This window comes from Pleurodeles waltl, chromosome 8 (assembly GCF_031143425.1).
Source record: "Pleurodeles waltl isolate 20211129_DDA chromosome 8, aPleWal1.hap1.20221129, whole genome shotgun sequence".
Taxonomy (NCBI): domain Eukaryota; kingdom Metazoa; phylum Chordata; class Amphibia; order Caudata; family Salamandridae; genus Pleurodeles; species Pleurodeles waltl.
In genome coordinates this window covers 744,456,199-744,469,467 of record NC_090447.1, presented here as the reverse complement: position 1 = coordinate 744,469,467, position 13,269 = coordinate 744,456,199, and the positions used below count along the sequence as shown (strand labels likewise).

The 13,269-nt window shown below is 40.9% G+C and overlaps 1 protein-coding gene across 1 annotated transcript in view; it reads left to right on the top strand.

The window, feature by feature from the left end:
* Window positions 1–1,094: 1,094 nt before the first annotated feature.
* The window catches only part of F7 (coagulation factor VII), a 195,809-nt gene continuing 183,634 nt past the window's right edge, over window positions 1,095–13,269 (top strand). Inside the window, exon 1 of the mRNA XM_069204956.1 lies at window positions 1,095–1,208. Coding sequence (XP_069061057.1) covers window positions 1,139–1,208 — 70 coding nt within the window. The 5' untranslated portion in view covers window positions 1,095–1,138. The remainder of the gene's footprint in view (window positions 1,209–13,269) is intronic.

Here is a 13,269-nt window from a genome sequence, read left to right as displayed (position 1 = left end):
TTTACGTTGTGTGTTAAAAAAATAAACTCCTCAGAATTCCATGGTACTCCCTTGACGCCAGTGGGACATTTAAGAAGGTGTAGGTCTCAAAGCTGCTGAATGAGGGCTACACATAAAGAATAAGGTTGCAGCTCAAAAACCTGTGAGAAACATGTTGCAGATCACGTTTAACCTTACAAACCAACCAAAGAAGTGTGGTTGGGTCAGCTTTTGTCGCTTGTAAAACGTGTGTGACCTGCATTTCACAACTATTGTACTGTTTCTATCAATTTACCATCAGGCATTTTTGCCAAGATGTCTTCTTCTAGCTGGGTAGTTACACATTACAAGCAAACGGGGGCGGGTGAATACAAAAATAGTCTCTTGGTGCACCACCACTGCCCTGCCCCAGTGATCCCACAAGGGAACTTGTTTAAATGGTGTTCACGCCAGACCTAGTCATTTATTTGCAATAGAAAGAGGCCACAGAGGAAGAATTAAGAACTACATGTTCTTGTTTAGTTTCTATGCGGAGGGGCATGTGTGCAGGGAGTGACTTGTGTCTACGAACTGTTTACTGTTCAGTACAGCGGTGATGAAACCCTGACATGTTTGCAATGATGACAAAGGTAAGATAACATGTCGTCCACCAGGTAACACACGGGTTTGACCACCTCCACAACTATTTGTCCACGTTAATCATTTTCCAGCTGATTGATGAACTCGTGTTTTTAATTGTTCAGTACGATGCTGATCTGGGGCAGAATAATCTATTTCCGAAACAGCAAGACCTCACCACTTATTGTATATATCTTTTTAAACTGCTAGCAAAAAACAACACTACTGACAACACTAGCGCACAGTAAAGAAAACTCAGGGAAGGAATCTCAGATTTCGCAAACGAAATGTTAAATGTTCGTCACCATGCACTTCGCCCATAGCAAGTTCCTACTTTCCAGGGGTACGAGAGTTGTCTTTTTAGTTGCTGTGTGCTCAGCAAACTTGTTCTATCTGGCTGCAGGTTTGCACTTGCGGTGATGATAGTTGGTAACTTTCCCTCCCCCACTCTTCCAAACTTTCAAAAACACAGAACTTTGGCCCATCCTTGTCTTTCTGAAACATCCGCGCACCGGGGCAGCGCTAGCATTTGGAGTTCGCAATGTTCCCCAGGCGAGGCACAGCCGCTGCCGTTTGCTTTATTCTGGCAGTTCTTAATTTCACCTCTGCAGGTATAGTAGACCATGTCCCTTAATGAATGTCTCCCCAGGAACCGCTATGTCCGCGCACTTCATTAACTCATGATAGGATATATGTATAGACGATTCAGTCTTACAGCCAACTCTTAGAAGTACAAACTCATCCGTTAAACCCAGTAACGGTTTCTTCTGGCTGTAGTAATTTATTTATGTATTTTATGGGTTTTTCAAACACCTCAAGCTAGTGTTAGGCTGTCAAATGTCGCTCAGGGGAAGCAAATCAACGTAGTTGTCCATGTGCGAAACTACCTAGGTGGGCCCGTGTCAATATTTGATCGAACAGCCAAAATGTGCTTAGAAGTTGGAGGCGGCACTGATAGTAGGCACCCCGCTAGCGATTCCTTCGATGTTTATTTGAACCCGTAGTAAAACGATCTCAGGGATTTTCGACGTGATTTCAGTTCCATTGTTAAGCTGGTTGTGGGTGTCTTAGTGTTTCCATTGGTTTCAGTTGGCGACTATCAACACATACATTTGCGGGTGTTTTTTTACCTGCTGGACGCCCTCATTCGAGTGCGCAGCAGGAAGTTTTTTTTTATGTAGAGTTAATGTCGGTGCATATTTAGTGAATTATTTTGACTGCTGAATGTTTATGTTTCTTCCCTTCAACATTTGTTTTTTTCGAAGAAATTATGGCCCATATATACTTTTTTTCTACGCATTTGAGTCACTTTTTGACGCAAATGCGGCGCAAACTTACAAAATACAATTATGGTCCATATTTATACTTTTTTGCGCCGCATTTGCACTTACAAAATATAATCCTTATCCATAAATATATAACTCCCTGGTGTTTAGTGGGCATTTTCGGGCTTCAGAAATGCTTGCAGAGACATGAAAGGAAAGGTAAGGCCTTTCCTTTCATGCCTCCGCCTGCCCCCACCTCCCAGTCGGAAGAGAAATGCTTAGCATTTCTCTTCCGCATCGTGCTGGAAGCTGAGCTTCCAGTGTAATGGGAGGTGACCTCTGATGAGGTCAGTGCGCGATTTGCGTGCTGATGTCATCAGATGTCACGGGGGTCGGGTGAAAGGGGAAGCGATATCCCTTCCATCCCTGCCCCGGGGGGTGGGTGGGATGCTCATGTGGGGAGCGCTAGTGCTTCCCCCATGAGCTGGGTGCAGGACGAGCTGGCCTCGTCCTCGGCACACGGTGATCATGGCCGAGGACGAGACCAGCTCGTGCCGGGCACCCGAGGGGTTGATCTCCAAATGTATTTCTTCCTTTCCATGAATGTATATTTTAGTTTAGTTTATTTCCTCCACAGATATATTTATAATTTTTTTACGTTGCATTTGTTAATTTTTTAGCACAAAAGCTGCCCAAACTTACAAAATATAATTGTGTTTTGTAAGTTTGCGCTGCTTTAGCATAAAAAAATTACGGAAATGTGGCGCAAAACAAGTATAAATATGGGCCATAATGCGTAAACACTACGTGGCTCTAGCCAGGGCTTTAACTTCAAGAAGCAACAAACAATAAGGGATGCAAAAATAATCAGATGGAATAATTGATGTGAAATGGGCATAAGTTGTTCTACATAGATGTGAATAAGACAGTATTCATAATATTGGTGAAGACAATGTTTGTGATGTGATCAGAGATCTAGGACATGCATCTCTTGCCATTCTGTGGGAGGTATGCTATATCTCAGCCAGTGCTTAATTTGAGCCAGTGGTTGGTGATGGTGGCCAATGGCACTCATTTTTCGGGCCCAGCACTTATTTTTCCTCATCTGACAGTGATAGAGGGCAAGAAAGGGAAACACACACAAAGTGAAAAGGAGAAAGAGAAAGATGGAAAAACATTGACAAAGGGAGAAAGCAGAAACTTGGGAGCGTGAGATACGGGACAGGGAATGTCTGATAATAGCTTAAAGATGCATGAGTAGAATTTAAGACTACACAGACTATGTAGCCTCGGTATTGTGCGTACCAACATTCATTTGCACAGGCTGTGGGCTTCTGAGCAGAGCTTTGCAGTCTGGCACTCATTCATTCACAAATTAAGCACTGCTCCCCGCACTGCTGCCTGTTGATAAATTATAATCACCATCTGCTTCAGTCCCTTGGACATATCCTTTATCTCTCCTCCCCTCTTTCTCTTAATTGTCACAATTCTCTGGTTGATGACCTGACCAAGAGAAGGGCATCTTTTTAGCAATGGGGAGCGACTCAGCCCATAGTCTCGTACCAGCTGTAACTGTGGCCAAAAGATCACTTGCTTTATGATTTCATATTGGACTTCAGAGTGGCCATCTTGGCAATTGGCTATCTTTTTGAAAGTTGTACAGGTGAAATGTAGGGGGATGCTCAATTCAGCCTTGTGTATGAGACCTTTTTTTTCATCAAAATAGACATTAATCTAATGGAGTAAGGAGATCAGTTTTTATTACACTAGGGATCACATAACACCAAGGAAATCTATAAAAAGGAAGGGGGAGATAGTTTTAATTTAATACACATTTCATTTATTTAGTGAATGTGTTGTAAAATGTAATTTTATTAGTTTTAGGTTAATAATAATAATTTAAAATTATTTTACACTTTATAATAAAATTTTAGTATTTATTTTTAATAATAATAAACTTTGGGTCAGATTTACAAGCCCCTAGCTCCGCCTTAATGCTGCCTTAGCTTCATTTTTCTGATGCTAAGGCAGTGTTGAGTTGGCCATTCCCTCACGCCATATTTACAAAGTGGCGCAATGCATGGATTGCACCACATTCTGCTTGCGTCAGGCATAATGTATGCAAGTGGGGTGTTCCAGCGCAGGGAGGCCCAAAAAATGGCGCAGTGAAATTTACAAGATTCCAGTGAGCAATTTTTTCCGTCATTTTTGACGCCTGCTCAGGGCAGGCGTTAAAGTGACGCACTCATAATAATCAAAGGCCTCCCTGTGCTTTGTTGCTTTAGCGTCAACATTTTTGACACTAGTGCAGCAGTGCGCCACAACAGCATAAAAAATGTTGACGGTGTTGTGGTAAAGACCGCCATGGTGTGCCGTACTGTAAATATGGCACAACCATGGTGTTGTTTGGTGGGGGCAAGGACAACACAAGAAAAGTGGCGCATCAGGATCGATGTGCCACTTTCTTGTAAATTTGCCACTTTATACTTTACCATAGGGAAATCCTCACACCAGTAGGGGAACTCTCCACCTAAATGTGGAAAGATACTAGTAGTAAATTTACACTTCTAAATCCTTTTGTAGGTGGCGCCATCGGGAGTGGAGATATGAAAGTCTACAACGAGGTGAAATCTGCACTCTGGAATAATGAGTTGAAAAAATTTGCAGAATTACACATAGATATAGTACTAAATATACTCAGGAGTAAATCTGTATGTGTACATTTACCTTTATGAATCAGGTATATTGTGTTCACACCAATGTTAGAAAGTAAGTGATAAGATTTTCGTTATTAGCTATCATGACTGCTGCCTTAGCACATTTCCTGGTAGTCTGTCATCATTGCCTTTCTCTTCCAGAGTAGCAACCATTGTCTCACAGGACCTTGACACTTCCCTCCCTTTGTCACCCCTCCTTTGCTTATATGCAATACTGTACTTTCCTATCGCCCTATCGATATTTTCTCTCAGCCATTTCTTATTATGGGGTGCTCTACTGGATTTCCATGCTTGTGCTACACATTGCTTGGCCAATGAGAACAAAGTCGACTTAATGCATATTTTGTCCCTCCTGAATGATTGGAAAAGTGTTCTATCCATGATTGAGCATCTGTCATGGAATGAAATGGGCAAGCAACTCTTTGTGGCTATAGAAATTCTAATTACCTGGAGAACTAGCACATAAATTAGGGGGTGTCTACGTAGCAGTGAGGCAGCAGTTTAAGATTATAAACTGAATTCTAACTACCTGTGCCTCTGTGCAGCTGTCTAACAGCAGAATCTGTTATAATTTCAAGTGCATGTGTATGCTTAGAAATTAGATCAACTTGAATGGAAAAGAAACGTTATACATTAACCTGTTCTGTGCCAAACCGGACGCTGCCAATCAGCCTGTGGCCTGAGAAGAGCAACACTTGGACAAAGACTGTGGCCCAGGTCTTGACCAATGCTGAATTCCTTTGACAGACAAATGGACAGGCAGCCCTCCCCTGCGTCCTATGTTGAAGGAAGCCTCAGACCTAAAACAAAAACTGTGAACTGGAGAGGACAAAGGTGATAGACTGTTTGGCATGTAGATAATCTGCCAATTTTGAGACTACAGCCAAGTAAAATGACCCAGTCTTTTGCACTAGGATGTTTGGAATGATGAAGGCTGCAGAGACTGGAAGCCTGCAATTGCTGACTAGTGTCAGAAGTTTTGACGCTAGTCCAGAGCTTTGCAGGATTAGCATCAAAACATTTGTCGCTAATCCTGCAAAGCTCATCGAGGCCTATTGTAATCAATGGTGTGCCTCCTTTTTAGCGCCTGCTCTGAGTAGGCGTTACAAGTGCTGAAAAAAATGACGCAAAGAAATCTCGACCTCCCCTAATGGGGGAAGGCCCCCTTGGCATACATTATGGCTAGCGCAGGCATAACGTAGCGCAAAGGATTACAAAGTGGTTCAATGCATGCATTGGGCCACATTAGCATATACCAAATGATGCTAATGTGGTGCAAGGAGTCTCTAGGGGCTTTTAACTATGCCCCTAATTAAGCTGATAGTCTTTGGCTGGTCATGGTGGTTTTCATGGTGGAGCTAGCAGTACCTCAGCTGTCAGAGGCACCTTCTGAATGGGGAGGTGGAATCAAGAGGTTGATGTAGGAGGCATGCTCCAATTTTTGGAGGATGCTGCATTACCGCCAACCCATAATGAGTCACATCAGAGCTATACAAATGGATATTTAAGAAGTATCTAATAGTGATTTAGATTTTTTATCGTCTCATAGATTTTACAAAGCAAGCATGTCATGTTTGTTGTCCTGTTTATACCAAGATAAATATTATTCACATTTGGTAGAGAGATTATTATTGAACTGTGCTGTGGTTTGATTCTTTGTCCCTTCTGCTTGTGTCAAGGGGTTTATCTTTACCATCCCAATAAATGAAGGTTCAAGGAGCTATTTCGTTGGGGCTAGGCACACAGTTTAAGTTGGATCTGCCTAGCTCCTGAAAGTATTAAAGTTTCTTAGGGAAACATGCTGGGGGTGTCTATGTATTTAGAAATGTAAGCTATGAGGACGGTCGTTGCAAATATGACTTCAAAAGGGTACCTTAGTTGTTGGAAACTTACACTTTCAATTTTCAAGAAGTAAGCTCAACTGTCAGTTACACCCAGTCATGTGACCCAGGTGCAGGCTAAATTCACTAAATGGCTAAGGCCAGAAAATGCTGCAGGAGCGTTTCAGGTATGCTCTAAACTAGGTCAATGGATCGTTTCACTCTAGCTAAGGGGTAAGAGAAAATCAATATTCAGAAATCAGTCAACATTTTAGTATGACCAATTTGGCCCCACAAGGAAAAACCAAGTTTGGGAATAAAGTTAAAGGGTTTTATAACAAACTCAGACTAAGGTTAATGTAGACAATTCTCAAAACAAGACTATAGAGAAACAGAATGACCATCAGGTTTCCAAGACGTTGGAACAACCGAAGCTTGTTTAACATGCAACAGACTAGGCATTCTGTTAATGCAATACAGAACATAAGCACTAGAACTTGATGTTCTGCGCACAAATGTTGATCAGTTCTCCTAAGCATGAAGACTATTTAAAACAATGGAAATTAGTAGATTAAGCAAAGAAATCCATAAAAATGACAAGTTACTAACTGACATGTGCTGGGCAACAAAACACGGGGACAAAAAGTAAAAAGGAAATAAAGGACAAAAAGAATTTGGAAAAATGACACCGGGGCAGGGTAAAGCTAATTAACGTTGGCAAAAAGTAAGCAAAATGGGAAGGTGTCAGCATTTCAGAAGCTTGGTGAAGAGTTTTCTCATGGGTCAGGAAAACTTCTAAGTCTTCTCATCTCAGCAGGTCTTAGAAAGGTGAAGGGCAAAGGCAAAGATGTCTGTACCTCTCAAAGCCCAAACAAGGTCTGCTGGAATCCAACTGGGGAGTGGTAAATTAAAGCCTAAAGTGAAAGATGATTTGTCCATCGATCACATTAATTTTCCAATCATAGTCCATCAGGCAACATGCACCTGTAACATCAGGGAAGATTCCCATTACCGTCATAGGAAAGCATCCATTTTTGCTCAACTCCCAGTTTATGTTCAATACATTGCAGTTTGCAATGTAACATTTTTTCTTCATGACATATCCCTTCATCAGGCACACAGCCTTAATCTATCCCCAGGCTATTTGTTTATGGCACATTGGTAACACACAGTGTTGTGCGGGTAGGTCTATGAATTACCATTTGGAGATTCCAGGTGTAACTGACATTACTTTTTCTCCAAGAAGATGTGTTGAGCTTGGACTGTGTATCTTTGTTTACCTAGCTCACAGAAGTAATATTATGTTATATTTCTTTAGCTTCTTTTCATATGCACTTATTTTATCTGCCTGTGACATTTATAATATGATGTCCATTGAAGTTTTGCAGACTCACGAATTTCCAAGAGGCCTTTCCCTTATCTTAGGACTGTAATTACTCCTCTCAGTGTGCTACATTACATCCAATTAGGGATTTTATGCACTAGTGTATGTTGCACTTGCATGACATATTCAGACACTGAGAGTAAACGTACTAGCCTAACAGTGAGGACTAGGTGTTAATATATTTTTGGTGGTCCTGAAGAAACGCCGCTCGATCCTTCAGGACGCCAAAGGCGTGAAACAAGTCAACCAGTATACTGTAGTGTTTTTTATACAGTTTCTTTGAGAGAGGGTAGAATCATTATTTTCCCTTCATTTTTAAACTTGACATAGGCACCTTGGGTTATAATAAAGTACCTCTTCATACTGCCTGTAGTCAATTTTAATCTCACAGGTTCCAGTCCTTCACCACACCTTACTACAAGTTTTAGAATATCTGTGTAGGTAACATCAACACTTTTCAAAAAAGATCTCTGGCAAAGAGCCTCCCGTGCAGCCCATCGGGCATAGCAGCACGACCCGATGAAGAGCAAGTCCAATAATGAAGCATGCCACCAATTGGAAGGTAAGGGCTCTTGCTTCTAAGCAATCAAGTGCCTAGGTGACCTGGCAGTTCACCCCTAATTGGGTGTGAGCAGATTTCTATACTTCGGAACAGTGTACTCTGTAGTTTTGATTTATGATTTGGGAGATGGTAATTCTGGATCGGCTTATTCTCCCAGTCCCTCAATTGTTTATAATCCATTTTGCTCTCCTAAATGACTTTGCAACAATTTTGAAATATTCATGCTTTCAGTCTCTTAGAGTTCCAATTTCAAAGTCACTTTTTCAGGCTCTCTATGAGTAAAACACCAGGGCTTCTATTTCCAAACCAACATTCTATGGGAGCAAAATATGTAAAGAAATGACATGTTAGCAAAGAAAAACAACCTTCTCACATTTCTGAAAGTCTAACGCCTAGCAAACTAACAAGACCAACTAAATAAAGCAGGATAAAACTTAAATGGCACACTTAATTCTTCTCAATTAAAGCACATATTTGGAAAGTTAAACACCTTGTTGGTTAATTTCAATAACCATAATGGGAGCTACAATTGTTAGCACTAGCAAATTACATTTAAAACATTTTCTTTTATTATTCATTATAGTTTCAGTGAAAACTATTTCTTCAGATCATTAGAATTAAATAATTATACTCAAATTAAAATAGCTCTACCGCATCACACTAGTGTGAATGTGCCTTAATATAGGCTTTCAGTGAACGACGTTAAGATTCATGTGTTAGAATGTCATACATAATAATATAAACTTGTCACGTATAAATCATTGTGACTCATAACAGCCAAATTTCAGCTGCACCAGTTCCCCCTTTGAGAGAGAATCTAGCCATTTTATCAGAATACAATGTCTCATATCAATGAGACAGATCAAATCTCTGCGGTCATACCAGGTAAGATCTCCTCGACTTCTCTAACTGTTTGATGTCAATGTAATAGATACTTTGTCTGTTCTCAAGCTCAAAAGCCTCTTTTTGTATCCCCTTCCCTGGTCTCTTCACTTTCTTTTTCTTGTGCAACTTGAAAATATCAAACAAAACTAAGGCACACAAAGCTAGTATCAGCACAGGTCTGAAGATACTAACAATAATTCCAATACCTAGACTTCAAACTACTTTCCAACTCCTGAAAAAACACTCCCTGTAGCTTTCTAGTCACCTGTTGCTGCTAACTCCTTTAAGTCTTCTTTCAGGTCAATCATATTCTTAATGTACTGTCTCAGCTCCTTACTGTTATCTGGTATAAAAGGGCAACAATGTTGAACTTTGAGCATCTTGCAAACTCTCCCCTCTTTCGCAAGAATGATGTCTAAAGCAAGACGATTTGACAACCATTTCTGTGTCGACTAACAAGAAGGCACCAGCTGTATCTGTAGACAACTTATCTACAATAGTTGCTAACTTTCTTATGTTCAGATCATTTAGGATGACTCCTACTGATGGAATCATTGCACCAAAGATATCTCCTTATAATCTTTGAAGCACTGACACCTCTCTTGATACAGGTATTTGACTTTTTATCTCACAGGAGATCATGAACATGTTCCACATGATAAATATTTGGAAAAACTACTCCTTAGTAGCATGCCATACCATCCTTTCGGCAGCCTAAAATAAACATGCTTTCCACAAATGAAATAAACTCCTGGAGTTGCTGTGGCTTGTCCATAAACGTCCAACTACTCTGAAATTTGAATACCTCTGTGCACTCACTTGTTCCTATGATTTCTGAACCTGTCTTTGACATGGGTCTATGTACACATAATTTCCATACATCTTGCCAATCTAAAGTCAAGGTAGCTTGACTTTCTGCTGCTGAATGGGCTCCTTCTTTTCCCCAGTTTTGTACAACTACTTTTCTTTCTGCCTTTGTTTTGATTGCTCTTCTCCTATCTTCACCTTGTCCTAAAATTTCCTTTTCTAATGGGGTAAGAACACAGTTCAAATTATTTTGATGGGCATAAACTGTACTAAAGGTCAATGCAGGCTCAAATGAACCTCCTGCTGTCTCTATGCCTTTTCCTGTGGCTACTCTACTCAGGTGTCTCATAATGGGTACTTCTGAAAAGACAAGATTTGCAGTTTGAGTAATTATAATGAAAGTGTTCCTGTTCATACAGAAGGATCATCAACAAACTATATAAAATACCAAAGGTTAACAGAAGACTGTGATATGTAATTTTCTCCTTTACTGATGCGGGCAATTGTGCCATACATAGCAGTTCTGAACGCTCAGTGTATGTGCAAGTTCATAAAGCAGTTTGTAAGAAGCATTTGAAGAAAGATCTTCTGGAACTGTCTACATGTAACTTCTTATCATCTAGTGTGTACATTCTATTATTATCAGTGGGCATTGTGGAACTCAGGACACTAACAAAGCTAGTACCAGCCAAGGGTTCAAGATACTAACATCTCCTGTTCTAGATGGTGTAGATAAGCTAAATCCAATAAGCAATGCAGTCATCAAAATAACTGTCACTACTAACACTTCTGCGTATAGGTATCTGAGTTTACTACTATTGTTTCTATTGGGCTTCATGAGTTCTCTAATTTCTGACCGGTAATCAAAAATAAAAAATAAAAAAATGCAACAATGTAAAAATTGAAATGATGGCAGCAAAACTAGCGTCTCTTTCAGTTCTTTCAGCCTTTTCGTTGTGAGCAAAGCAAATAGCAAGCAATTGTCTTTCAGCAACTTTTAAACATTAATTGTACACATCTTTTCAATGTCTGCAAGAGCCATTCAAATGCATCTAATACAGGTTCAAATGTCTTTAATAAATGTGCAGTTCAAAATCACTAAAAATCATATCCAGTAGTAGTCTTAATCTGTCAAATGACAATGAACTTTCAAAGTTCAGCTCTGCCACCAGAAAAAACTCAAGAATGTTCAACTGGATACGTATTAGTGAAACTAAAGGTTCCAAATTCCTTCTCCCATTCGTTTGCTGCAAAGTGTGTCCATTCTGAAGCTGCATACTTTTGACAAGGCACTCTCCTTCTCTTTGATCGCCGGGCTACTGGTCTGTTTGTATCACTTTGACCAGACACTTTAGCTTCTTCTTGAATTGCTGGGGACACCTGCACTACTGGTACAGTTTGTTCAATTGGCAAATGGTCTCCAGGCACATCCCTTTTTGCTGCAGCACTAGGTCCTTTGTCAGCTTCTGAGCTTTGTGGAGCCAACTGTTTCCGTCTTAACCATCCTGTGCTAACCACTGCTGTTGACTCACTCAGACCCCTTCAGACCGTGAATGTGTTGCTTCAATTCCTTGGACATCCCCAACAGCTTGACTAACCTGCTCTCTTAATCTCACTATAACCGGCCTTCCAGGTACAAGTGATGTTTCAACAAAGGAACCTGGAACTTTATGAGTGTGTGCAGCACAGATCCAGATAGGGAGACCAGAGCCCTTCACAGATATCATTGTCACCAGCACTACTTGGTGTGGCCCCTTTCCATGCAGTTCTAAACAGGACATCTGAACATGCTTCTTGACCATGACATAGTCACTGGACACAGGTCATGACACAACTCCTACAACAGCTGGACTATAGCTTTTTCAACCTGATGAGACACAGAAAGAACCACAACAGCCAGACCTTTGCAATAACTGAGTACCATGTCATCTGTAATGTTCACAAGTGCATTTGGAGGCACAATTGGTAATCTCATAGCACAGCCCATGAGAATTTCATTCAGAGACAATCCTGTTTTCCTGTCTGAAATACAGCGCAACCTCATCAAAACAAGATGCAATGCATTAGGCTATTTCAATTAGGTGGAAGCACAAACGTTTGCCATTGGGACTTTCAGAGTTCCATTACCTAGCTCCACCAGTCTGTAAGCTTCAGGCCTGTTTTTGGAACGGAGTCTTTGCTCAGCCTGTAATGCTGCACACATTAATTTCAGAACCTCACTTTTGAAGTGGGTGCATCGGTCGGACTCTAGAGAAGTCGGGAAGCTGAATCTTAACTCACTCAGCAACAGTTTTGCTGCTGTAAGATTGTCATCTCTTGGTCGCGTAAGCTTCAACCCAACAAGAGAAGACGCATACCATAACCAAGACCTATCTCAATCCATTGCATACGGGTAGCTCATTAAAATTGAGCTGTATTCTATTGAAAGGTCCTCCTGACCGACCTATGTGACTCAGTGTAACTGCTGTACATTTTCCTACATTCATCTTCTGACATGTGAGACACCTGTGACAAAGGGTTTCTGCCTTCAATCTGAATCAGGGATTAAACCAAGTTTGTTGAAAGATTTGCACCATAGCATCAAGACCAACATGAGCTGCACTGTGGCAATGCCTCGCCGTTGGTGGCAACAAACTATTAGGCATCACAATTCTTCCATCACTTGAAACCCAAACATCTTCATCTCTTTTGACACAACCTGCTCTAACCCAACTCGGATGTTCTTCCTCTGACACTTCTTCCTGCAATGTTTTAACATCCTCACATTTATCTGTAGCAGTTAACAAGAGACTTGTCTTGTCTCATCATTTCCCTCAATATTGTATTTTCCATTAAAGGCAGTACAATTTGAGGCACAGTATCTCACCTCCTCATCAGCATAACTATTGCAGAGAGTAATATAATCAATGGCTTTGTGGTGTGCTGAACACTTCACAACTGCAATTTGGGCAGGTAACTGTAATGCATTCAGCAAGTTATAACCTTTTTCTCCATTTCGTATAGGGGAACCAGAAGAGGTTAAAAAGCCCCTCTTGGACCATATCAGGTCAAAGTCACCACCAAAGCCGTACCGACTGTCAATGAAAATAGTCACCTTTAGCTGTTCAGAAATACACCATGCTCTTGTAAGAGCAACTTATTCTGCTACTTGGGCAGAAAAGACTCCTTGAAACCAGGAGGCATCGACCACATCTGAGATTGTTCTACCTGCATAAGCACCTCTGAGGGTTCC